This window comes from Chiloscyllium punctatum, chromosome 18 (assembly GCF_047496795.1).
Source record: "Chiloscyllium punctatum isolate Juve2018m chromosome 18, sChiPun1.3, whole genome shotgun sequence".
NCBI classification, from domain to species: Eukaryota; Metazoa; Chordata; class Chondrichthyes; order Orectolobiformes; family Hemiscylliidae; genus Chiloscyllium; species Chiloscyllium punctatum.
Window position 1 is genome coordinate 84324484 of NC_092756.1, and position 27836 is coordinate 84352319.

General features: G+C 43.7%; 1 protein-coding gene across 2 annotated transcripts; it reads left to right on the forward strand.

Annotated features, from left to right (window-relative positions):
* The first annotated feature begins 1065 nt into the window (after window positions 1–1065).
* On the forward strand, window positions 1066–27673 carry LOC140489269 (ciliary microtubule inner protein 4-like). Of its 2 annotated transcripts, none has more exons than XM_072588635.1 (7): window positions 1066–1443; window positions 1550–1573; window positions 3461–3559; window positions 10724–11151; window positions 12667–12811; window positions 14594–14704; window positions 27151–27673. In XM_072588635.1, the coding sequence occupies exons 1-7, from the start codon at window positions 1416–1418 to the stop codon at window positions 27489–27491; spliced, it is 1176 nt and encodes a 391-aa protein (XP_072444736.1). In that variant the 5' UTR covers window positions 1066–1415; the 3' UTR covers window positions 27492–27673. The 2 variants fall into 2 exon arrangements, with proteins under 2 accessions (XP_072444736.1, XP_072444737.1); XM_072588636.1 differs by lacking the exon at window positions 27151–27673 and adding an exon at window positions 20495–20965 and having other exon boundaries at window positions 1075–1443.
* The last annotated feature ends 163 nt before the right edge of the window (window positions 27674–27836 follow it).

A 27836-nucleotide genomic window follows, 5' to 3' on the forward strand; every position in this document is an offset into this window, starting at 1 on the left:
CTTTGGATCTGATAATTACGTAGGACTTGGTTCAGTAAAGCATAGGTAGTTACATGATGTGAAGAAGGTTGTGTTATAGACAATGATTATAGCAAAGTGTCATTGATCGCTTTATAAATAGACGCATCAAATTGGAAAAAAAATTGCTAAGCTTCTCTGAAACAAATTTGACCCCGCTAACTACGGTTCCCAGTTCTGGGTATCTAAAGGATGGGAGAAGGTTTAAAACGTTGAGAGGGGCAGAATCGGAGCGGGCTGGAAATGTCTAAAGAATTGGGCCCGTGAATTTTTTCCAAGACTATTTAGCAGCACACTCATTTAATAATTGCTACTATGCTCAGGTCTGAAAGGTACAACTATTTTTTTTGCAGGTGATCCGAAATGTGGAAGTTTTTATTAATTCATTACACCTCTGCAGTCCCCAGCCCGCCTAGTGGAAGAATGCAGAATCGTTGATGACAACTTCCACTTTTTCTCGTTATTCTGCGTACAGTATCCCGAAGTCGCTGTCCGTCTGATTGTTACGCCTAACACCATATCGCCATAAAAAAGAACGCTGTCAATCTATCCCATTGGCAATTTGCCAAAGTATCGAAATTCGGCCCCTCTGTGTGCCATAAATCCTTAATTATATTTGTGATTCCCTGCTCTTTGATACGAAAAGTTCTCCAAAGAGAATCGAGTCATAGAGCACGGAAACAGACCCTTTGATCCAACTAGTCCACGCCGACCACATATCCTAAATCCAGTCCGATTTGCGAGCACTTGGCCCATATCCCTTTTTAAACCCCTTTCCCTTCACATACCAGATGTCTTTTCAATGTGATTGTACCTAAAACACACAATTGCTGGAGAAGCTCAGCAGCGCCCGCGGCAAGACAAATCGAGTAAGGGTTTCGAGTCTGGTATGTGTACTTCACATGCAGTGGGAAAAGTGAACTGTTTCGCACGCCACCGATACTGCAGTTTCTTCATTTTCTGTGTTTGTTTCAGATTCCCAGACCTGCATTATGCTACACTCATTCTAGTTGGAAGATTTAATGGTCTGTCTTTTGCCCGAAGCAGTTCAAGATTACTTGTTTAAGATTTGGCGTTAAAATGCTAGAGGGAGATTTGAAAAACGGAAAATGCCGGAGAATCTCGGGAGGGACTGACAAATCTGTTCCCGGTATTAACAATAACTCCAGTTCCAACAGTCTGAGAAGGGAGTCCTGTTTCCATTCTAGTAGTATGCTACACTTCAATCGAATATTCATTACTGTTGCTCTGGCAACGTCCGATACATTCGAGCTGCACGTGATGAGTACGACGCTGTTGGTTGGTAGAGCTCTTGGACAGACCGTCCCGATTGGTAACTTGAAGACCTTGTAACTGCAGCCGCATTGGACAAGCCGCAGCCATCACTGGGAGCTACAATGGATCCTGAGTGTCCTCAGTTTCAAGGTTGGTAACGACTACGACCTGAAAACCTAAAATCGCGAAATGTTTTGCAAAATTGTTAATGATACAAAAATTAACCAATTGATGCTTTTTTTTTGTCTTTTTCCAGTTTCGGAAACGGCTGCAATTACAGGTAATACCTTTTCCCATTATCCCCGATTCTACTTGGATGAATTTAAACTCTCGGTTTCACTGTAGAGCTGGCTCCAGCAATGTCAGAAATCCGAAGAGGCAAACACTGGCTAAGTTTTTTTAACTTTTCTAAAAAAAACCTGCAACGTGTCACAAAGCTATTGCAAAATATTTTTGTAATCAGAAGTGTGGGAAGGCACATTGTAGTTTGAGATCAGGGAAGCTTAGAGACTGTGTGCACTGAAAGTAGGGGTGGCATTGTAGCACAGCAGTTAGTACTGTTGCCTCTCGACGCCAGGACCTGGGTTCAGTTCCTGCCCCGGGCGACTGTCTGGAGTTTGCACATTCTCCCCGTGTCTGTGTGGGTTTCCTCCACACAATCCAAAGATGTGCAGGTCAGGTGAATTCGCCATGCTAAATTGTCCACAGTTAGGTGCATTATTCAGGGATAAATATAGGGAATGGGTCTGGGTGGGTTACTGTTCAGCGGGTTGGTGTGGACTTGTTGGGCTGAAGGGCCTGTTTCCACACTATAGGGAATCTAATCTAAAAGACTAATTTTAATCCAGAATCGAAATTTCTGGAACAGGCAGAGGACAGCTCCATAACTAGAGAGAGGCAACAGACTCGTTATGTTTCATCATAATCCAATTCCTAAGGGAGGTGTTTGGGGAATGAACTGTTGTTAATACTGTACAAAGGAAAGCAGCAAATGACCGCCACTGGGAGTGGGAGCTTAAGCTGCACTGCAAATATAAGGATTTCATCAACCGAGGTTTCCCGGACAAACCCAGCACTGGCTTATTTTGGCGATCTCTCGTTCTGCTTAAAGATGGTTTACAAAGATCATGAAGATAAGTAAGCCTAGCCATAACCTGCAGCCATCTCTACCAGGAACAAGGGAAAAACAAATAATGTTACCAGTTATGATCTTACTGAAGAGTAGAATGCACATTCCTACAGCTATTTCTTTTATAGGATCATGGAATTCCTACAATATGGAAGCAGGCCATTCAGCCCATCAAGTCCACACCAACCCTCCATTAAGCACCCTACTGGAATGCACCCTGTCCTTTGTAATCCTGCATTTCCCATGGCTAACCCATCTAAACCATACATAATGGACAATTTAGCATGGCCAAACTATCTAACGACATCTTTAGACTGGGCGGAAACCAGGTCACCAGAAGAAACCCACACTGACACAGAATGTGAAACCTCCACACAGTCACCCGAGGCTGGAATCAAACCTGCTAACCTCACAGCGGTGCATGCTAACCACTGAGCCATCATGCTGGCCTCTGAGTTTTTCCAATTCCAGCTGTGTCCCTCTGAATTATTTCTATTACATAAGGTGGGGAAACTCATTACAGTTTTGGAGAAGTAAAAATGAAATCTGGCTATTAAGTATGCTTTGTGAGAGCTTAGATTAGATTCCCTACAGTGTGGAAACAGGCCGTTCGGCCCAACAAGTCCACACTGACCCTCTGAAGAGTAACTCCCCCAGACCCATGCACCTAACACTATGGGCAATTTAGCATGACCAATTCACCTAACCTGCACATCTTTGGACTGTGGGAGGAAACCGGGGCACCCAGAGGAAACCCTCGCAGACACTGGGAGAATGTGCAAACTCCACACAGATAGTCACCTGAGGCTGGAATCGAATTTGGGTCACTAGCGCTGTGAGGTGGCAGTGCTAACCACTGAGCCACTGTGCTTACCTAAATGTGTGTGAATTGAAATGCTTGTCTTATGCAGAGAGGCCTTCATTTTGAGAGTTAAGCGTAATGGGAGGCCTATTTAAAGCTGGGAAGTGCACAATGACCTCTCTCCAAGCATAGCTTTTAAAGTTCCTTTGCAAAATAAAATTAACTTTTTTTTCTAGATCAGCTGACAAAACCCAAAACTCTCAACACTGGAGGCCAGAGGTACCCTGGTCGATCCCTCTTTGGTACAACGTTGGATAGCAAAGGTTTCTACAAAGGTAAAACAACTATGTGGGCTAGAATGATTTATGTTTGGATTTGTACAGTGGCTGTGCTCTTAACCATGTTGTAAATTTAAGGCAAGTGGGATTCTATCATTTGTTTACTATTTTTTATTTCAAAAATATACTATTCGTAAATATTTAGACAATCTGTACAATTGGTCATGTCATACATACATAAACATTCCATTTCTTTGCATACAGGAATCAAGTAATCATTTGTATACACGGGTCTGTACATTTACTATCCATATATTTAGCTGAGGCGTCAGCGGAGCCCCCTTACTGCATGGGCCCCCCTGTTCTTTGGCAGGCAGATGTTACACGGTGGTCTTTTCCCACGGTTCCTTGGCGGCAACTGCCCCAAGCTTCAGTGCGTTCCTCAACACGTAGTCCTGGACCTTGGAAAGTGCCAGTCTGCAACACTCAGTCGGGGTCAGCTCCTTCAGCTGGAAGATCAACAGGTTTTGGACAGACCAGAGAGCGTCTTTCACAGAGTTGATGATCCTCCAGGCACAGTTGATGTTCGTCTCGGTGTGCATCCCGGGGAACAGACCGTAGAGCATGGAGTCCAGTGTCACGGCGCTGCTCAGGACGAACCTCAACAAACACCACTGCATTCCTCTCCAGACTTCCTTTGTGTAGGCACATTCCAGAAAGAGGTGTGTGACAGTCTCGTCCCCTCCACAGCCGCTTCGAGGGCAGCGTGGGGTGCGGCAGAGAGTCCAGGCGTGCATAAAGGATCTCACAGGCAGAGCCCTTCTCACCACCAGCCAAGCCATGTCTTGGTGCTTGTTGGAAAGTTTTGGCGATGAGGCATTCTGCCAAATGGCTTTGACAGTCTGCTCAGGGAACCGCTCAACAGGATCCGCCCTCTCCTTTTCCCAAAGGGTCTCGAGGGCACTATGTGCTGACGACTTCCTGATGGACTTGTGGTCAAAGGTGTTTTTCTTAAATTTCTCCATGAAGGACAGGTCCAACTACTCGGAGCGTTCCGTGGCAGCGAGGCCAGGCTCATCCTTCGCAACACCGGGGACAGGTAGAACCTCAGTACGTAGTGACACTTGGTGTTTGTGTACCGGGGATCCGGTGTATGCACAAAGGTGGCCATCAGGGTGAGGGTGGCGTTTGGTGTGTTTGTTTCCCCTGTTGCCCAGATCTTTATACATCGAGTCATTTTGGACCCTGGCCATCTTTGATCTCCATATAAAACGGAAGATGGCCTGGGTGACTGCGACTGCACATGTCCTAGAAATAGGCCAGATCTGTGCCACATATAACAGCAATGACAGTGCCTCACACCTGATGACCAGGTTTTTTCCCCGCAATGGAGAGTGACTGTAGCTTCCATCTGCCCAGTTTCTGCCTCACTTCCTTGATACACTCCCCTCAAGACTTGGCACACGCCCCAGCTCCCCCACCCACCCCCCCCACCCCGAACCAAATACCCAGCACCTTCAGGTGGTCAGTCCTGACGGTGAAGGGGTTGGCCCAGTTCCCGAAAAGCATGGCCTCGCTCTTGCCTCGGTTTACCTTGGCCCCCGAGGCCTGTTCGAACTGGTCACCTATGCACGTGAGTCTGTGCACAGACAGCATATCCGAGCAGAAAATAGTGACATCATCCATGTACATGAGGCCTTAACCTGCAGGCCCCTGCTGCCAAGAATAGTCACTCCTGTCAGGCTCGCATCCTTCCTGATGTACTTGGCAAATGGCTCTATGCAGCACACAAACAAGGCAGGAGAGAGGGCAACCCTGCCTGACTCCAGATCTGACTGGGAAGCTATCTGATTCCCACCCATTGTCAGTGCAGTCTCAATCAATGTTGGTGTAGAGCAGTCTGATCCAATTTCTGATTCCCTCCCCAAAGCCCATTTTTGGAGATAACCCCTCTCATATGTATGTGATATCCTGTCAAAGGCTTTCTTCTGGTCCAGGCTGATGAGGCAGGTATCCAACACCCTGTCCTGCACGTAGGCATCGTATCCCTGAGGAGTGCTATTGTGCTGGACAATGGAGTATTTAGGTGGCTTCACTCACCACACATTTGCTAACACTTACGCCTACACCTCCTATCTCTCATTCCTCACACATATGGTGACTACAAGGAAAAAGGTCCGAGGATGACAATTCTGCAAAGAGTAACTTGCTTTCTGATTTATTCAAAGTTTTCCCAACATTTGAGGCACAAGTCAGGAATGTGATGGATTACTCTGTACGTGGTGGGATGAGTGTGACGATGACCACACTCGAGTTTGACATCCGGGCAAAGCAGCATGCTTGATTGGCACCCCATCCGCTATCTTTGTTCACTCTTTTGCCGCCACTGCTGCACTGTGTGGAGTAGTGTGTGGAGTAGTATGCCAAGTACAAGATAAACTGCAACAATTGTCAAATCTCCTTTAGCAGTGCACTACCACCGCCACCACCTCCCACCCCCAAAATAAAGCCTGTGATCACTACTGCTGCCAAGAAGAATAAGCTTAGCAGACACCTAAGAATGCCATCATCTGCAAGTTCCCTTCCAAGTCTCTCTCCTTCCTGAATTGGAACTATACTGTAGTGCTTTCATTGTCACTGGATCAAAATCTGGAACTCTATACAGAACAGGACTGTGTAGATTGCTGTGGTTCAAGAAGATGACTCACTTCTGCTTAGGAACTACAAGGATGGGGCAATAAGTTCTGGTCTAATTAATAATACCTTCTTCCTATGGTATCTGTCTGTAGAAGTTTGGTTTAATGTTCATTAAAAGCTCTGTGGAGCTTTTCATGTCTCAGTCAAGTTGAGTTGAAGCATAAATAGGACTACGCAAAACTTAGCACTGTTGGGTTGCGATCTCTCGCACGAAAGTTATTCTATGGAACAATTTTGAAGAGTACATGAGGTCTTCCTAATGTCTTATTAATCCATAAAGCAAGATCAATCAAGGTGTTTAAGGTTCACACAGTACGCTATTGCTTAAAATATGGAGTTTTGGAATTGAAGGTGATTTAGTGAATTGGATCAGAAATTGGCTAACTGAAAATCAACAGTGGTGGCTGATGGGAAATGTTCACCCTGGAGCTCAGTTACCAATGGTGTGCTGCAAGGATCTGTTATGGGGCCACTGCTGTTTGTCACTTTTTTTGTAAATGGTCTGGATGTGGACATAGAAGGATGGGTTAGTAAATTTGCAGGTGACACTAAGGGTAAGCAGAGTTCTGGATAGTGCTGAAGGATGCTGTGGGTTACAGGGGAACATAGATAAGGTGCAGAGCTGAGGATCTGAAACCTGAGTACAGATGCTCTTAATAACTTGGGTGGTAATAAAATGGCTTCTCAATGCAAATAACATGACAAAATTGCTTCTAGGTTGCAAATTGACAGTTCTGCTAAAGCTACATAAAATGACTTTTAAGCTATTAACTGCTAATTCTGCAAAGCTGCATAATTGACTAACCACCGTCTGCTTCAATAGCGATTAGCAGGCAATGCTCTCTTTACAGCATAGAAATAACTAAACAAGACAAAACATTATTGGCCATCCTAACTGACCTTCAGGTGCTGGTGCAGTGGCTCAGTTAGTGAGAGAAGGGTGGTCTAAGTGTTGGAAAACAAAGTTGGTTCCCAGGAAATATCATTGGACTAAGTAATGTCAAAAAAGTGGTATTGTATATTGATTGGTAATTGTTTGAATGTACTATGCGATCATGGCCTGCATCCTCCTTTAAGAAAGATATAAAGATGTTTTTGTTTTAAACCATGTGCACAGCTCCTCTGAGGAACACAAAAGTGTATAAACTGTTTCTGGGCACTTTGTGCCCAACCATATAAAAAATAGAGTGAAGTCTTAAAAGCCAGACCAATTGTGAGTGTTTGTTGACCAATTGTGAAACCAAGAGACCCCATTGGGGTCTCCAGATCGTCAGCGCTGGGCAGAGAAGTGGCAAATGGAGTTTAATGCGGGAAAGTGAGGTAGTTCACTTTGGGAGAAATAACAGGAATGCAGAGTACTAGGCTAATGGCAAAATACTTGGCAGTGTAGATGAACAAAGAGATCTGTGTCCAGGTGAATAAATCCCTGAAAGTTGCTGCCCAGGTTGATAGGGTTGTTAAGAAATCGTATGGTGTGTTGGCGTTTATTGGTAGGGGATTGCTTTTCTGAGCCACAAAGTCATGCTTCAGCTGTACAAGACACTGGTAAGGCTGTACCTGGAGTATTGCATTCCATTCTGGTCACTGCATTATAAAGGATGTGGAAGCTTTGGAAAGGGTTCAGAGGAGATTTACTAGGATGTTGCCTGGAATGGAGGAAAGGCTGAGGGAACTGAGGCGGTTTTCATTGGAGAGAAGAAAAGTTGGGAGGTGACTTAATTGAGACAAAAAAGATAATCAGAGGGTTAGATAGGGTGGACAGTGAGAGGCTTTTTCCTCTGATGGTGAAGGCTAACACGCAGGGGCATAACTTTAAATTGAGGGGTGATAGATTTAAGGCAGATATCAGGGGCAGTTTCTTTATTCAGAGTAGTTAGGGGCGTGGAATGGCTTGCTTGCAATGGTAGTAGACTCGCTGAAGTTAAGTGCATTTAAATGGGCATTAGGCAACCATATGCATAATGAACGACGTAGGTTAGGCGGGCGTCAGATTAATTCTACATGTCGATGCAACATTGAGGACCGAAGGGCCTGTACTGCGCTGTAACATTGTGTCCTATGTTCCAAATACATTAGGTGAAAGTGAGGACTGCAGATGCTGGAGATCAGAGTCGAGAGTGTGGTACTGGAAAAAATGGAGCAGGTCAGGCAGCATCTGAGGAGCAGAAGAATCCACATTTCAGTCATAAGCCCTTCATCAGGAATGTTTCAACAAATGCACAAGTGGATGTTGAGTGCAAAATAGCCTTGTACCTGTGGTACCTCCCCGATAGTTAGCCTAGTAATTTTTAATGTAAAACATGATATGTGTCTTGCATCAGTTAGTTATGGCAAGCCTCAACTTAGTATCTCCTGTTGAATAACAGGAGATTGAGATTCCCTTTCCTATCTGACATCCAAGTGGTTAAGTGCAAATGGAAAAGCTATAAATACTGGTCATACTCTAGGGCAAGGGTTTCACAATAGGCGAAAGCGAATTGGGCAGTCAATAATTCAGACGAAATTCAAACTCTCCTTCCACCACTGAAATGAAATTGTGTAGCCCAGCATGCCTTCTAGTTCTTATGTTGCCAGTCTTCTTTTGTTGTCATGTTGTAAAATTATTGTAAATGGGGGAGGCAATGGCCTAGTGGTATTATTGCTGGATTGTTAATCCAGAGACCCAGGTAATGTTCTGGAACCCAGGTTTGAATTTGCCATAGCGGATGGTAGAATTTGAGTTCAAGTTTTTAAAAAAAAATCTGGAAAAGTCTAATTATGACCATGAATCCATTGCCAATTGTCAGTAAAACCCATCTGGTTCGGTCATGTCCTTTTTGGGGAAGGAAACGATCATCCTTATCTAGTCTGGTCTCCATGTAACTCCAGGCCCACAGCAACGTGGTTGGCTCTTAGCTGCTCTATGGGCAATTAGGGATGGGCATTAAGTGCTGCCTAGCTCTCAATACCCACAAGAAAGGACAAAAATGTTATGGAGCAGATCAAACCCCTCAAAATATTCATTAGGTAGTCTAGACCCAAACTTATTATTCTTAAAGGTAAATTTAAGGTGTTGTATTTCAGATGCAATTCAATTGGTCAAACTACTGGATTTAAAGCAAAACACACTTTATTCATCTACAATAGTTAAAATACAACAAAGATAATTGGAACAACTCTATTCTATTGGAAAACTTAACAGAATAATAGATAGTCTGTTCTGATATATTGCAATATTTCTGTTCCAGTGCAATAAGAAAATTGTGTAATAGCAGCACAATTTAAACCAATGGGACCAGAGTCACATTATAGCCAAAACATGTAAGGAAAGTTCACTTTCTACAAATGATTTAAATGCATCAATCACATTATGGCCAATTTGCATTGAAGAAAAACAGGTTATAGCAGAACAGACTGCACAATAACTGTTGCAATATAGTAATATCCTATAATCACACCCTTGGAAAAAGACAACTTCGGAAAACAGATTGCCTGCTACAGGAGTTGCATGCGAGACAGACCCCCAGCTTCTTGGCTGTACGTGGCTTGAAAGGGTGGACGCTAGGAAACTGTTTCCGTTAGGCGAGAAGAGTAGGACCCATGGACACAGCCTTAGAATTAGAGGAGCTAAATTCAGAACAGAAATGCAGAGACATTTCTTCAGCCAGAGTGGTGGGCCTGTGGAATTCATTGCCGCAGAGTGCAGTGGAGGCCGGGACGCTAAATGTCTTCAAGGCAGAGATTGATAAATTCTTGATGTCACAAGGAATTAAGGGCTATGGGGAGAATGCGGGGAAGTGGAGTTGAAATGGCCATCAGCCATGATTGAATGGTGGCATGGACTCGATGGGCTGAATGGCCTTGCTTCCACTCCTATGTCTTATGGTAACCGAGATAAGGGCAAAAAAGACTTTCTACTTCAAGACCCCGACAGCAATTGCCCAAAACTAAAATCCTTGTTGTGTGGGAGTTCAGCTGCACCATTCAGGCTGCTTCTCTTATTCCAACTTTTAAAAAGAAGAGCCAAGGTGTCTCAAGCTGCTCACTTTAGTGATTCTGGTAGACTGCTCAGCACCTCTGCCATGAAAAAAAAACACAACCAGGTTAAATTAACTTAAAACTGCATCACCTTCAATCAGCAATTGTCAATCATCAGAAATCTTGTCTGTGAGCCATAAATTGTGGGTTCAAATTGGGCTTCATGGATGATTACAAAGATCAAAGATCAACACTTAAGTATAATCCTGAAGGAATGCTGTGTTGCTGGAGGTGCTATCTTTCTGAAGAGATGTTGAACCTCAGCCCATTTTGAACAGATGTAAAAGATCCTGTGGTGTGAATTTTGAAAAAGCAGAATTATTCTCTGACCTGGCCAATGTTTCTCTTAATCAATATCACAAAAAAAGCAGATTATCTGTTCACTATTTCCATGTTTATACATTGCAGCAGTGAATAAACTTCAAAAGCTGAAGTGCTTTGAGATGCAAAATTGCAGTTCAAAGATACTGTGTAAATGCAAGTCTTTTCCTTCTCTCTTAATTACAGGGTTATCAGAAGAAGAACAAAAAGTTGCCACTGTGCCAAGCGATGCACAGCCACATAATCAGTTGGAACAGCACAAGTACAAGCCTGAATCTGTAAACATTCCTAAATCCAAGAATTGCCTTGATTTATTGAGAACGACGAGCCCAAAATCCAGAAATACCAATGACATCAAACAGGATGTTAGGGACGACAGCTCTGAACCAAAGAGATCTCTTAAAACCTCTCTTGCTGGAAGAATCACTGGGCGGCAAATTGACAGAGAAAGATCTGTGCCTTGCACACCAAGTGCGATGACCGATGGCACACAGTCACCGTTGTGTGTGGCTCTGCAGCAGCCCCCCAGTCCAGAAGTCGAGTGTATAATTCCCCAAAATATTAAGCACAAGTTTAGAACCCATGTTGTGGATGAGCTGCTCGCGGATGACGAGGTTAGTGTGGAAAGAGTACTTGTGTAGTTGGTTTTCGCACCTAACTTGGTGGACGATGGGGATGGTAACTTTGCAGTAATGTCACTGGATATTTCAGTCATGGCTCAATGGGTAGCACTCTCAGCTCAGCACCATTAGGTGGAGACTCTTAAGTTGCACTCCAAAGATGCGAATGTATAATCAAGTAGACCACCCTTTTGCAGTACGGAGGGAGTGCTACAGTTTTGGAAAGGCCATCTTTCAGGTTCATTTTAAATTTGAGGTCCTATCTAACATTGATGACACAGTCTTCTAAGATCCTGTTACGTTATTCAAAGAAGAGTAAGGGGGTTATGCCAGATACTCTGGAGCGATTTTTTTATCTCCGCTTTTTTATCTCTTCATGATATAGTCTATGGAATCTTGCTGTACATTAATTTATTGCTGTTGCCTAAATTGTTAAGTGAATACTCTTTTCTCCTCTTTGACTTCTGTCTATTTTCCCCACCCTACCTTTTTTAATTTTTACAATAAGTACCCCTGCTACGATGTGAGGTTAACTGTCATAATTCTGATATTTATGATGAGATTAGATTCCCCACAATGCGGAAACAGGCTCTTCGGCCCAACAAGTCCACACCGATCCACCAAAGAGTAACCCACCCAGACCAATTTTTTTTCCCTCTGACTAATGCACCTAACACTATGGACAATTTAGCATGGCCAATTCACCTAACCTGCACATCTTTCAACTGTAGGAGGAAACTGGAGCACCTGGAGGAAACCCACGCAGACTCTGGGAGATTGTGCAAACTCCACACACAGTTGCCCAAGGCTGGAATCGAACCTGGGACCCTGGTGTTGTGAGGCAGCAGTGCTAACCAGTTTTTCAGGGGTTGAAACTGTAAGAATGACAAGGGATGAAAAGATACAGAAGCTTTCGAATTTTGTAGTACAACACCCAGGCCAGTAACCATGAGCTGAGACTGTACGATTGGGTCTTCAGTAAATTGCATTGCTGTAGGTCTACACTGAGGTTAGCTAGTATTGCTGGGTCAAGATTAGAGTGGTGCTGGAAAAGTACAGCAGATCAGGCAGCATCAGAGGAGCAGGAAAATCTGTTTCAGGCAAAATAACCTTCATCAGGAATGAAGGTCTCTTTGCCTGGAATGTTGATTTTTCTGCTCCTCGGATGCTGCCTGACCTCCTGTGCTTTTCCAGCACCGCTCCAATCTTGACTCTAATCTCCAGCATCTACAGTACCCACTTCTGCTTGGTATTGCTGGGTGCCTGTCTATTACAGGAGAATGTAGATTGACTGACTGTGTTGCCATCCATGAGGAAATCATCTCCAACATTGTGGGTTAATGTGAATATTGGTCATTTTGCATGAAATGATTAAGGTGGCTGGTAACCTGTGGTGCAATTCCATACCTGTGAAGGTGTCTCCTGCTGGCAAGAGGGAATTGGAGCGAGAAAGAGAGCTTATGTGATTTATCTGTTCATTAAGCTATCCTGCTTCTTGTTTCTGTGAAGGTTAAGGAGTTCTTGAGGGAAAAAGAGATGCCAGCAAAGAGCTCTGATTCGGAGGTTCCCTCAGTACAACCACAGGAGCAACGCAGTGATGAAATAAGTTGGTATGAAAAGATAGGCTATCCTCTCCGATGCAACATCTTTCCAGGTACTGCCAATTCATTCCACACGTCTACACAAAGTATTCACTTTATTATAACTGGAACATTCATTCTTTTAGAGATCCTGTACTTTCATAAAGTATTTCATTAGATTGTAGAGCACTTTAGGGAATGTTGAGGCCACAAAAGGTGTGTTATTCTAATACATGTCCGTTCTTTGTAATTTTAAACTCAAGTTACATGTTGCAAGCTGATGCTATAAATTTTTTAAAAGTGTTGGATGGGTACTTGAGGACAAAGAGCTTACAGGGTTATGAGTATATTAAATTGGTGTGGCTGGATTAAACGCAACTGCTTGCCTTTTTTTTGGAGATCCAGAATAGGCATTGCTAGCAGAATGGTACCCTTCTGCATTCTATGAAAACAAGAACATTTTATAGGTGCGATTTCCCAGTCTGTTTGTTTTAGATTTTGACCAGACTAAGGATAGGGCTGTCCTACATGAGGAGTTGCTGTGGCATTGATTAGGATGGATATTGGGTAATGCGAATTTTTTCAGCCCTTTGGCACCATAATATTCATCTAACCCAACTATTTGATGTCTGTCCTTGATGCAAATCGCCGCCTGACTGTCAGAAGACACATCTGTCAGTCTGGTCAGTTTAAAAACCATCACCACTCTGAGATAGCTAACTCCACTCTGATATAGCTAACTTGTGATTGCGAATCCTTGATGTTTGTTGCAATTATTCAGATCATGAATGCAGATGCCTTCATTTTTCCTGTGACTTGACTTCTAGAATAAGGTTTGGTAACTATGTAGAGCTTTTATTCAAAACAAATTGATCAAGGATCATTTCCTCTATTTCTGTCTTAGAACATGATTTTTCTGAGGAAGGGGGTGGGGGGGGGGGGGGAAAGAGAGAGAAATGGTGATTAGTATAACAGAGCAAAAATACCTGTTTCTGAAAGCAATTGCCTGAGTATAATCTGAATAGCAGGGAGATGATGGAGTAGTAAGGGAGACAGTTATGCTGATGCTGTTGAGATATGGATTCCAATCCTGCAATGGTAATTGATGTTTTTCAATTATATAGGGGATGTTGAGACCATATAACAAATAATGTGTAAGGATTTGGTTTCAAGGGTGTAAATATGGTTAGGAGGGTGACCAGATTGATGATTTAGAATGAGAGGGTTGTTTAATGAGAATTTGTTGGACAGGCTGATCTTGTTTCCACGAGTGTTTAGTGAGGGCTGACTTTATTGTAGTGTAGAAGGTCCTGTGAATGGTCTTGACAAGATGAATATAGAAAGGACTTTTCCTCTTGTGGGTCAGTTCAGAACTTGAAGAATTGAAAACAGATGAGAATTCTTTCTGGAAGGTTGTGCAACTTGGGAGCTTGCCTCCGCTTCCTTCCAGGGTGGAAAGGACACAAAATGTTTTTGGGGCAGAAATGGATAGATTCTTGTTGGGCCGGAGGATGGAGGGTTATCGGCGGTAGATGAGAATGTGTAGTTCAAAACACATACGTAAACCATCTTTTTGGAGGAACAGACTCGAGGGGCCAAAGGTTTGCTTTCATTTTGTACCTTTGCACGTCCAACCCATTCTGAGCTCAAGCTTGGGATTGCAGTAGATAATGTGAACATTCCCTGTGTCACTTCTCCATATCGGGGTTTCCCCTTCTGGGTCAAGTCTGTCAGTTTCAGTGGAAGGTGAATTTCTGATTACTGAAGTTTTTCAAGTTGGGTGGAATGTACGAATGGTGCTGAGTGAAATTCTTCTTTTGTATGTGGCAGACTTATTGTGTTATTTGTGATGCCAGGTTTCTCGGGTAAATGGCAGAGCGAGGTACAATCTACCTACACGAAGGAGGTACATCACCGTTTCAAGCGCAGCCCAGACCACTGGCATGGTAGAACGACTGATCATTTGGGTACAGTATAATTTATTTGTCCATGTGCTATTCTGCTGCAGACATAGTTCTTTTGTTCCAGCATCAAGTCACACCAAAGCCTGATCGAGTAAAGCTAATGGGATGAGAGTTAGACTCTTGTTCTACCTCTTTCTCTGCTTCTGTCATCCTGAAGGCAATTAACCCACAGATGCGCTTGGTCAAGACGGTCAGTCCCATACCACCCAACCACAGCCCCCTCCCCACCAACCTCTTCCGCCTGTGACTGATGCTCAAATGCCCAGCCTTCCCACTGAATGGGAGTCCTTTTTATGCATGTATCCAGGCCCTATTTAAGCACTAGGAGTGGCACCGTGATTAGCACTGCTGCCTCACAGCACTAGGGACCCTGTCCAATTCCAGCCTTTGTGCAAACTCCAGACGGACAGTAGCCCATCTCCCCGTGTCTGCATGGGTTTCCTTTGGGTCCTCCAGTTTCCTCCCACAGTCCAAAGCTGTGCCGGTTAGGTGGATTAGCCGTGGGAAATAGGAGTCGAATGTGTGGTGCTGGAAAAGCACAGCCAGTCAGTCGGCAGCTGAGGAGCAGGACAATCAACTATCTCTCAGCCCTGACCCACAAGCCTCATTCCTGATGAAGGGCTTATTCCTGAAACTTATATTTTAAGTTTAATCAAGAGACTTATCTCCAAAAACACACAATCAAGAAAGAATCCACTGTACCCAGTAGTGCAGCCTTTCTCTTGGACAGACTTAAAACAACAATTAACTTATCTGATTCTGTGCTGTGAATTTCGCCCAACAGTTCCTCCAAGATTAGTTGTGAATTTCACTGTTTGTTAATTTTCCCAGAGGCACTCCGAATTCATGTATCGCTGGACATCGGAGTGCATCTGGGAAAATTAACAAACAGTGAAATTCACAACTAATCTTGGAGGAACTGTTGGGCGAAATTCACAGCACAGAATCAGATAAGTTAATTGTTGTTTTAAGTCTGTCCAAGAGAGAGGCTGCATTAGTGGGTACAGTGGGTTCTTTCTTGATTATATGTTTTTGGAGATAAATCTCTTGATTAAACTTAAGCCATAGCTATTAATTTAACCTGGGGCAGTGTTTTGTAGAGGAATAAGACAGTGTTATTTTCTGAGTCTGTAGATTGTGAAGGAGTAAAAATGGCCTTTGCAGTGAGATGTACTTCTTGTCAGATGTGGGAGTTTAAAGAGAGTTTAAGGGTTACTGCGGATTAAATCTACCATAAATGCTGTTGGATGCGAATCTTATCAGATCGAGTGGGTCGGTTGGAGAGACAGAAGCGATGAGGAATTTGCAAAGCCAACAGTATGTGATGGATGGCAGTTATAGGAAGGGGGGAGATGTCTCAGACAGTCACATAGTTGGGTTAACTCCAGGAAGGGTAAGAGAGGTCGGCACCTAGGGCAGGAGTCTTTTGTGGATATACCAATTTGAAACAGGTATGCTGTTTTGGAAAATGTAGGGGGTAATGGATTCTCAGGGGAACGTAGCACGAACAGCCAAGTTTCTGGTATTGAGACTGGCTCTAATGCAACGAGGGGTATGTTGGCTTCCAAGAGATCAGTTGTGTTAGGGGATTCTGTAGTCAGAGATGCAGACAGACATTTCTGTGGCCAGCAAAGAAAAAGCAGAATGGTGTGTTGTTTCCCTGGTGCCAGGATCAAGGATGTCTGAGGGTGCAGAATGTTCTCACTGGGGAGAGGGGCCAGCAGGAGGTCACTGTCCATATTGGAACCAACGACATTGGAAGGGAAAAGGTTGAGACTCTGAAGGGAGATTACAGAGAGTTAGGCAGAAATTTTAAAAAGGAGGTCCTCAAGGGTAGTAATATCTGGATTACTCCCAGTGCTACAAGCTAGTGAGGGCAAGAATAGGAGGATAGAGTAGATGAATGCATGGCTGAGGAGCTGGTGTATGGGAAAAGAATTCACATTTTTGGATCATTGGAATCTCTTTTGGGGTAGAAGTGACCTGTACAATAAGGATGGATTGCACCTAAATTGGAAGGGGACTAATATACTGGCAGGGAAATTTGCTAGAACTGCGTTAAAGGGAAGATTTAAACTAGTAAGGTGGAGGGGTGGGACCCAGGGAGATAGTGAGGAAAGAGATCGGTCTGAGACGGGTACAGCTGAGAACAGAAGTGAGTCAAACAGTCAGGGCAGGTAGGGACAAGGTAGGACTAATAAATTAAACTGCACTTATTTCAATGCAAGGGGCCTAACAGGGAAGGCAGATGAACTCAGGGCATGGTTAGGAACATGGCACTGGGATATCATAGCAATTACGGAAACATGGCTCAGGGATGGGCAGGATTGGCAGCTTAATGTTCCAGGGTACAAATGCTACAGGAAGGATAGAAAGGGAGGCAAAAGAGGAGGTGGAGATTTTGATGAGTGATAGCATTACAGCTGTGCTGAGGGAGGATATTCCTGGAAATACATCCAGGGAAGTTATTTGGGTGGAACTGAGAAATACGAAAGGGATGATCACCTTATTGGGATTGTATTATAGACCACCCCCCCACCCCCACCCCCACCCCCACCCCCACCCCCACCCCAAAATAGTCAGAGGGAAATTGAGAAACAAACTTGTAAGGAGACCTCAGCTATCTGTAAGAATAATAGGGTAGTTATGGTAGGGGATTTTAATGTTCCAAACCTCGACTGGGACTGCCATAGTGTTAAAGGTTTAGATGGAGAGGAATTTAAGTGTGTACAAGACAATTTTCAGATTCAGTATGTGGATGTACCTACTAGAGAAGGTGCAAAACTTGACCTATTCTTGGGAAATAAGGCAGGGCAGGTGACTGAGGGGTCAGTGGGGGAGCACTTTGGGGCCAGCGACCATAATTCTATTCGTTTTAAAATAGTGATGGAAAAGGATAGACCAGATCTAAAAGTTGAAGTTCTAAATTGGAGAAAGGCCAATTTTGACGGTATAAGGCAAGAACTTTTGAAAGCTGATTGGAGGCAGATGTTCGGAGGTGAAGGGACGGCTGGAAAATGGGAAGCCTTCAGAAATGAGATAACAAGAATCCAGAGAAAGTATATTCCTGTCAGGGTGAAAGGGAAGGCTGGTAGGTATAGGGAATGCTGGATGACTAAAGAAATTGAGGGTTTGGTTAAGAAAAAGAAGGAAGCATATGTCAGGTATGGACAGGATAGATCGAGTGAATCCTTGGAGGAGTATAAAGAAAGTTGGAGTATATTTAAGAGGGAAATCAGGAGGGCAAAATGGGGACATGAGGTAGCTTTGGCAAATAGAATTAAAGACAATCCAAAGGGTTTTTACAAATATAGGAAGGACAAAAGGGTAACTAAGGAGAGAATAGGGCCCCTCAAAGATCAGCAAGGCAGCCTTTGTGTGGAGCCACAGAAAATGAGGGAGATACTAAATGAATATTTTGCATCAGTATTTACTGTGGAAAAGGATATGGAAGATATAGACTATAGGGAAATAGATGGCGACATCTTGCAAAATGTACAGATTGCAGAGGAGGAAGTGCTGGATGTCTTGAAACGGTTAAAAGTGGATAAATCCCCAGGCCTGATCAGGTGTACCCGAGAACTCTGTGGGAAGCTAGAGAAGTGATTGCTGGGCCTCTTGCTGAGATATTTGTATCATCGATAGTCACAGGTGAGGTGCTGGAAGACTGGAGGTTGGCAAACGTGGTGTCACTGTTTAAGAAGGGTGGTCAGGACAAGCCAGGAAACTATAGACTGGTGAGCCTGACCTCGGTGGTGGGCAAGTTGTTGGAGGGAATCCTGAGGGACAGGATGTACATGTATTTGGAAAGGCAAGGACTGATTCAGGATAATCAACATGGCTTTGTGCGTGGAAAATCATGTCTCACAAACTTGATTGAGTTTTTTGAAGAAGTAACAAAGAAGATTGAGGGCAGAGCAGTAGATGTGATCTATATGGACTTCAGTAAGGCATTCGACAAGGTTCCCCATGGGAGACTGATCAGCAAGATTAGATCTCATGGAATACAGGGAGAACTAGTCAATTGGATACAGAACTGGCTGAAAGGTAGTGGTGGAGGGTTGTTTTTCAGACTGGAAGCCTGTGACCAGTGGAGTGCCACAAGGATTGGTGCTGGGCCCTCTACATTTTGTCATTTACATAAATGATTTGGATGCGAGCATAAGAGGTACAGTTAGTAAGTTTGCAGATGGCACCAAAATTGGAGGTGTAGTGGACAGCGAAGAGGGTTACCTCAGATTACAACAGGATCTGGACCAGATGGGCCAATGGGCTGAGAAGTGGCAGATGAAGTTTAATTCCGATAAATGCGAGGTGCTGCATTTTGGGAAAGCAAATCTTAGCAGGACTTATACACTTAATGGTAAGGTCCTAGGGAGTGTTGCTGAACAAGGAAACCTTGGAAGGCAGGTTCATAGCTCCTTGAAAGTGGAGAGGCAGGTAGATAGGATAGTGAAGAAGGCGTTTGGTATACTTTCCTTTATTGGTCAGGGTATTGAGTACAGGAGTTGGGAGGTCATGTTGCGGCTGTATAGGACATTGGTTAGGCATCTGTTGGAATATTGCGTGCAATTCTGGTCGTCTTCCTATTGGAAAGATGTTGTGCAACTTGAAAGGGTTCAGAGAAGATTTACAAGGATATTGCCAGGGTTGGAGGATCTGAGCTACAGGGAGAGGCTGAACAGGCTGGGGCTGTTTTCCCTGGAGTGTCGGAGGCTGAGGGGTGACCTTTATAGAGGTTTACAAAATTGAGGGGCATGGATAGGATAAATAGACAAAGTCTTTTCCTTGGGGTCGGGGAGTCCAGAACTAGAGGGCATAGGTTTAGGGTGAGAGGGGAAGGATATAAAAGAGGCCTGAGGGGCAACTTTTTCACGCAGAGTGTGGTACGTGTATGGAATGAGCTGCCAGAGGATGTGGTGGAGGCTGGTACAATTGCAACATTTAAGGGGCATTTGGATGTGGATATAAATAGGAAGGGTTTGGAGGGATATGGGCCAGGTGCTGGCAGGTGGGACTAGATTGGGTTGGGATATCTGGTCGGCATGGACGGGTTGGACCGAAGGGTCTGTTTCCATGCTGTATGACTCTGTCGACTCTCCTGCTCCTCGGATGCTGCCTGTCCGGCTGTACTTTTCCAGCACCACCATTCTCTAATCTGATCGCCAGCATCTGCAGTCCTCACTTTCTCCATAGGAAATGTGAGGTTTCTTAAATAGGGTTGGGGTCTGGTGGGATGCTCTTTGGAGGGGCTGTGCAGATTTGTTGGACTGATTGGCCTCCTTTCCACCATGTTGGAATTCTATGATTCTTTGATTCTGCCATGAGCTGTCGCCAGGCCCTATTGACTATTTAAGCTCAGCTGATCAATTTTGCTAGTTGACTAGAAATATGTTGAGTGAAGCCTTGGGCAGTTTTCCTCTAAGAAATGGTTCAAGTGTGGCCCCCAGGCTGTGCTTGATCTCGATCTTGGTTGCTAGGAAATAGAATGATGGAATTTTGAATAATGGGAAACTCCTTATTATTCAATGAATCATGCTGGGCAAAACAGTGATACCTTTTCCATTCTAGTTCAGAGAAGAGGGTTTTGGAAGGGTGTGAATAAGGACAAGTTCTTGGGTGCTTTACATTCAAAGCTTGGCGATAAGTCGGAGATCATTGGTAGCCAATTCTTCCCTCTATCCTACTCTTTCCCCCACCCCGCCCCTGAACACTGCACTGCATAAAAATGATCATGAAGGAAAATGATTTGTTTTGCATTGTGACTCTAGCAAGGCTGTCTCATTTTTATAGGTCACTGGGTTGAGATGAATATTATCCATCAGAAATTGAAGAAAGCATTAGGGGAGCTGGAGAAACATTCGGAGAATTGAAACTACCAAGGACAGAAAACAAAGAAAACGCAACCACACCTTATTTGTTTTTGTGCAATTGAAAATAATTTGTTTTTAGTCATAATTTGCCCTAATTGAAAATAATTGCAAAAGTTCACTCCAGCAGACATTGGTCTTAGCTGAGTGGAGGAGAGCTGTTAGAGTAACCCTGAATCCCATGACTCCACTCCTATACCCATTGGACCACCAGGGTATACATTGCTTGTTCCTTGGAGCCTATGAAGTCCCTATTATCCTTTTCATCTACTTTAGAAAGGCAGAAATCTGACTGGATCCATCCCAAGATTTTTTGGCTCCAGAATTAAATGAGCCATAAACGTAAAATCAGATATAGGACTGATCTTAAATAAAAGGCTATTTTACCAATTTATTTTTGTCTTATTTAGTGAGTTCTACCCAGTATGAGTGACATAAAACATGAGCAAAAGGAGCAGAATTGTCCTTTGAGCCTGATCTGCCTTTATATTAAGATTGTCTGTCTGAGTTGTCTTCTCAATTTTGCCAACCAATCAATAGCTTTTTTTCTCCATGAGAGATTAATTGTTGCTTCCTTTGTGATTTGCTCTTCTTGTGATTGTCTTGATGACTAAGAAGGCGGTGAGGTAGTGGCACTGTCAATGGCTAGTAATCTAGAACTCTTGACTAATATTCTGAGGGTGTGGGTTAAAATCTCACTATAGCAGATGATGAAATTTGAATTCAATAAAAATCTGGAATAGAACCTAGCCTGAAAGTAACCACGGTTAATTGTTGTGAAAACCCTTAATGTCCTTCAGAAAATTTGCCAACCTTTTCTGGTGTGTCCTTTTCGTGGACATCAGACTCTCAATGTGATTGACTCTTTAACTGTCCTCCTGAGCAATTAGAAATGGGCAATAAATACTGACCTTGCTAGTGATGCCTACATGCTTTGAACAAATAGAAAATTCAAGGTGAATAGCTTTAGTGTATCTCTTTTTAACAATACTGCAAATGGAATTCCTTATCAATAATGAACAGCTATCTGGAGGTGGTCACCCCTTTTCCATCCAGAGGAAACATGCTCTTGCATTCACCCCATCAAGGTCATAAAGAATTTTGTTTCAATGAAATGATTTTATTTCTAAATTCAAGGGAATGTAAATGTAGCCTACTCTATCTTCTCATAGGACAATCCTTTCACCCCAGGAATCAGTCTTATTTTGAGTTACTGTAGTTTTATCTTTGGGGGAGGGGGAGGGGTGGGCCTTTCTTGCCAACCAGTAGCACACATGCTGTTGAGTGAAAAGGAAATTACTCCTCTTGTATTAGGCCACGTGGTAGCATACTGGTTATGTCACTGGACTGGCAATCCAGAATCCCAGGCCAATATTGAGTTCAAATCCCAGCATGGCAAATGGTGAAATTTGAAGTCAGTGAAGTCTGGAATAAAGACCTGACCATGTAGCAGTTGTTGATTTGTCATAAATTGGTTCTCTATAATCTGTATTATGACTAGACCAAACACCCTCAAAATATATTATGATGGTCTCGATCCTAATGTTTTCTCATGGCAACTGTGTTCCAGATGCAATTTGGTCACTGACAGGTTTGAAGAGAACACTATTCATACACTGTATTTTAAGATACACCAGGTGAAAGAAGAAATTGGAATAACAACTCTATCAAAACTTAACAATAATAGATACAGTAACTATTACTAATTAACTGTTCCAATATAGTAACATTCCATAAACCCACCCTTGGCAAAAGGCAAATTTAGAAAAATAGATTATCTGACAAGCAATTCTCCAGTCTAGGAAGAAAAGCATAAAGATAAAACTCAGAACAGGGAGAGATGTACTGCAACTCCCACCCAGCATCAACTGCTGAAAGCTTAAAAAAAACTAAGTTCTGGACCTTTGGAAGCCTAACCCACATGTTCAACCTGCTTCTATTGTTCCAATTTAAAAAAAACATTCCAATGTCCTTCAAGCTGTTCATTTTATTGGATCCAAATAGACAGCTCATCTGTCTTAAAACCTCTCTTCAAAAAATAAAATGCCAGAACAAAGTGCACCTCTTAAAGCCAGTGTCATCACACCTGGTTGGTTAATGTTCTTTGGGGAAGGAAATCTGTTAGTTACCTGGTGTGACCTGCATGTGACCCTGGACCCACAGCAATGTGATTCACTCTTCTTGCCCCAGTTAAGAATGGGCAATAAACACTGGCTTGCCAGCGACACCTACATAACAAATTCACTCATTAGTGAACTTTAAAAAATCCCACAACAATAGAATGGGGATTCAGAGTATACTACATACTGAACTTAAGACCCTTACTGCTCTCTGAGTAAAGAAACTACCTCTGACATCTGTCCTATATCTATCACCCCTCAATTTAAAGCTATGCCCCCTTGTGCTCGCTGTCACCATTCTTGGAAAAAGACTCTTTCAGTCAACCCTATCTAACCCTCTGATTATTTTATATGTCTCTATTAAGTCACCTCTCAACCTTCTTCTCTCTAATGAAAACAGCCTCAAGGCCCTCAGTCTTTCCTCGTAAGACCTCCCCTCCACACCAGGCAACATCCTAGTAAATCTCCTCTGCACCCTTTCCAAAGCTTCCACATCCTTCTTATAATGTGGTGACCAGAACTGTACACAATATTCCCAAGTGCGGCCACACCAGAGTTTGTACAGCTGTAGCATAACCTCATGGTCTGGAACTCGATTCCTCTATTAATAAAAGCTAAAACACTCTGTGCCTTCTTAACAACTGTCAACCTGGGTGGCAACTTTCAAGGATCTGTGTACCTGGACACAGATCTCTCTGCTCATCTACACCACCAAGAATCTTACCATTAGCCCAGTATTTTGCATTCCACATACTCTGATCAAAGTGAATCACCTCATACTTGTCTGCATTAAACTCCATTTGCTACCTCTCAGCCAAGCTCTGCAGCTTATTTAGTGTCTCTGTAACCTACAACATCCTTCGTCACTATCCACAACTCCACCGACCTTAATGTCGTCTGCAAATTTACTAACCCACCCTTCTACGCCCTCATCCAGGTTGTTTATAAAAATGACGAACAGCAGTGAACCCAACACCGACCCTTGCGGTATACCACTAGTAACTGGACTCCAGGATGAACATTTCCCATCAACCACCGCCTTCTGTCGTCTTTCAGCAAGCCAATTACTGATCCAAGCTGCTATATCTCCCATAATCCCATTCCTCCGCATTTTGTACAATAGCCTACTGTGGGGAACCTTATCGAATGCCTTGCTGAAATCCATATACACCACATCAACCAGTTTACACTCATCTACCTGTTTGGTCACCTTCTCAAAGAACTCAATAAGGTTTGTGAGGCACGACCTACCTTTCACAAAACCGCGCTGACTGTCCCTAATCAAATTATTCTTTTCTAGATGATTATAAATCCTATCTCTTATAACCTTTTCCAATACTTTACCAACAACTGAAGTAAGGCTCACTAGTCTATAATTACCAGGGTTGTCTCTACTCCCCTTCTTGAACAGGGGAACCACATTTGCTATCCTCCAGTCTTCTGGCACAATTCCTGTAGACAATGACGATTTAAAGATCAATGCCAAAGGCTCGGCAATCTCCTCCCTGGCTTCCCAGAGGACCCTAGGATAAATCCCATCCGGTCCAGGGGACTTATCTATTTTCACACTCTACAGGATTTCAAATACCTCTTCCTTGTGAACCTCAATCCCACCTAGTCTAGTAGCCTGTATCTCAGTAATCTCCTTGACCATATTGTCATTTTCTAGAGTGAATACAGTCGAAAAATATTCATTTAGTATTTCCCCTATCTCCTCTGACTCCCCACACAACTTCCCACTACTATCCTTGATTGGCCCTAATCTTACTCTCGTCATTCTTTTCTTCCTTATATACCTATAGAAAGCCTTAGGGTTTACCCTGATCCTATCTGCCAACAACTTCTCATGTCTCCTCCTGGCTCTTTTGAGCTCTCTCTTTAGGTCTTTCCTGGCTACCTTGTAACCCACAAGTGCCCTAACTGAGCCTTCACATCACATCCTAACATAAGCCGCCACCTTCCTCTTGACCAGAGATTCCACTTCCTTCGTAAACCACATCTCGCGCGCTCTACAGCTTCCTCCAGGCCTGACAGGTACATACTTATCTAGGGGACACAGTAGCTTTTCCTTGAATAAGCTCCACATTTCTAATGTGCCTATCCCCTGCAGTTTCCTTCCCCATCCTTTGCTTCCTAAATCTTGCCTAATCGCATTGTAATTGCCTTTTCCCCCAGCTGTAACTCTCACCCAGTGGTATACACCTATCCCTTTCTATTACTAAAGTAAACATAACAGAATTGTGATCGCCATCACCAAAGTGCACACCTACTTCCAAGTCTAACACCTGGCCGGGCTCATTCCCCAGTACCAAATCTAATGTGGCTTCGCCCCTTGTTGGCTTGTCTACATACTTTGTCAGGAAGCCCTCCTGCACACACTGAACAAAAACTGACCCATCTATAGTACTCGTAGTATTGTGTTCCCAGTCAATATTTGGAAAGTTGAATTCCCCCGTGACAACTACCCTGTCTCTCTCACTTCTAACGAGAATCATCTTTGCTATCATTTCCTCTACATCGCTGGAACTATTCGCAGGCCTATAGAAAACTCCCAACAAGTTGACCTCTCCTTTCCTGTTTCTAACCTCAGCCCATACTACTACTGTTCACGAGTCCCCAAACCTCCTTTCTGCAACTGTAATACTGTCCTTGACCAACAATGCCACACTTCCCCCTCTTTTACCATCATCTCTGTTCTTACTGAAACATCTAAATCCTGGAACCTGCAATAACCATTCCTGTCCCTGGTCTATCCATGTCTTTGAAATGGCCACAACATTGAAGTCCCAGGTACCAACCCATGCTGCAAGTTCATCCACCTTATTCCGGATGCTCCTGGAGTTGAAGTAGACACACTTCAAACCGACGACTTGCTTGTTGGTGCCATCTTGCATGCCTGAAACTTGATTTTGGACCTCTCTACCCTTAACCTTTTCTATACTTGAACTACAATTTTTGTTCCCATCCCCCTGCTGGATTTGTTTAAACACACCCCAATAGCCTTAGTGAATTCTCCACCCCCAGGATATTGGTATCCCTCTGGTTCAGATGAAGACCATCCTGCTTGTAGGGGTCCCATCTACCCCAGAGAGAGCCCCAATTATCCAAGAATCCAAAACTTTCCCTCCCTGCACTATCCCTATAGCCACGTGTTCAACTCTTCTCTCCCTATTCCTTTCCTCACTAGCACATGGCATGGGCAACAAACCAGAGAACCAGAGACAACAACTCTGTTCGTCCTAGCTCTAAGCTTTCATCCTAGCTCCCTGAATTTCTGCCTTAAACCCCCATCTCTTTTCCTATGTCGTTGGTGCCTATGTGGACCACGACTTGGGGCTGCTCACCCTCCACCTTAAGGATTCTAAAAACACTATCAGAGACGTCACGAACCCTGACACCTGGGAGGCAATTCACCAACCATGAGCCCCTCTCGTCCCCACAAACCTCCTATCTGTCCCCCTAACTACGGCGTCCCCAATGACTACTCTTCCCCCTTCTGAGCAGCAGGGACAGACTCTGTGGCAGTTCCCTGTACCCCACTGCTTTCCCCTGGTAAATTTCACCCTCCACCCACCCACCCAAACAGTATCCACAACAGTATACTTATTGTTGAGGGAATGGCCAACTCTTTTTTTTTTAATGTGGGAAAACTCAGCCTTCCCAGCAGCCTTCACCTTGCCTCTCCTCACCCCTCTGGCAGAATGGATGCCAAGTGCAGGAAAGTGGGATTAGAATTGTTGATTATGATCAGTGCAAACTTGATGGACTAAAGGGCCCTTTTCTCTGCTGTAGACCTCTCTGACTGAATGATAACAATGTACGCAGTTACAGTCATAATAGCTAAGGAGGCAGTGCATCGAAGCTTAAGTAGATTGAATCCTGGATTGAGATGGTTGTCCTTTCAGAAGCGGTATAGCAGAATGGCTCTATATTGCCTGGAGGTCAGATGAACAAGAGTTTATGCAAAATGTACAATAATTACACTCCTACTCTTCACAGTTTCTCACTTCGGTTACTCAATGAATTGCCCACACTGCCATTTTCTCAGCGTCCCCTTTAAATTTCCTTTGATTCTCCATTTTTATACTTGTTTAGTGTTGGTTAAAGAACAAATCTTAAAGAAGACATCAAGATCCTTATTCATCGAATTGTTTGGGGGGCTTTTATATCCTGCAAGGGGGCTGGTGGAACCTTTTAATGACTCACCTGAAATATGGCATCTCCAACTATGCAGCACTCCTAGAGAGGGTCAGCCTTGGATCTTTGTGCTCCATTCTCTGGAGTGGGATGTGAATCTATCTTCTGATTACAAGGCCAAAGTGTAACCAACTGAGCCACCTCTGACATTTGCGTGTCACTGCAGGGAGACTCTTGATTGAGAAATTGTCAGTAATTGTCTGGGATAGGGACAGAAATTGGTCGATTGTTTGGGTCACTTTCCTCATTCTGCTGTTTAAAGGTGTCTGGACTGCGGAACTCCTTGCCTGTGAGAGACTGTCGAGGAACCTCCAGCAGCGTATTGAAGAGCAGCCGAAGTTAACCAGGAACTGGCCTAAGGTTATCTCAGTGCTTGAAGTGGGCAAACCTGCTGTGTTACCACAGCCTAAGCCACCCAAATCACTGAAGAGGGTTGTACCCAAGCCAAAGCGAGTTAATCCAAAGCCGGAAATGGTTGTTACAAAGCCTGAGATTGCAGTGCCAATGGAATCCCAGAGAGAAATTGTAACACCAGCTGGGACAAATGTTAAAAAGGATGAGGCATTCTGGCAATTTTATAACCAACCCTTGCCTCTGTTATGAACTTGACTTGCTCCAAAAAGATTGGCAGCTCACAAGTGCAGCCTGGCTTCACATTCAATTACGTACCTTTTTGAAGTGCAGATTTGAAGCCGGATGTTAAGGGAAGGTGGTCAGACAGTGGTAATGTCACTGGACTAGTAATCCAGGCTAATAATAGGGGATGCAAATCCTACCATGGCAGCTGGTGGAATTTAAATTTAATGTATAAATTGAAAGCTACTTTCGAAGGTGACCATGATCATTGATTGTTGGAAAAAACCCATCTGACAACGCTATTGTCCTTCTGGAAGAATATCTAGGCCTTCAGATGTGACTTCAGACCCATGTCAATGCTTTAACTCTTAC

Excerpts from the sequence above, each read along its gene's own strand:
- LOC140489269 (XM_072588635.1), top strand. The coding sequence starts at position 1,416 with ATGGATCCTGAGTGTCCTCAGTTTCAAG. Across the intron at positions 3,560-10,723 it reads TAGCAAAGGTTTCTACAAAG|GGTTATCAGAAGAAGAACAA; the intron begins GTAAAACAACTA and ends TCTTAATTACAG. Across the intron at positions 11,152-12,666 it reads AGCTGCTCGCGGATGACGAG|GTTAAGGAGTTCTTGAGGGA; the intron begins GTTAGTGTGGAA and ends GTTTCTGTGAAG.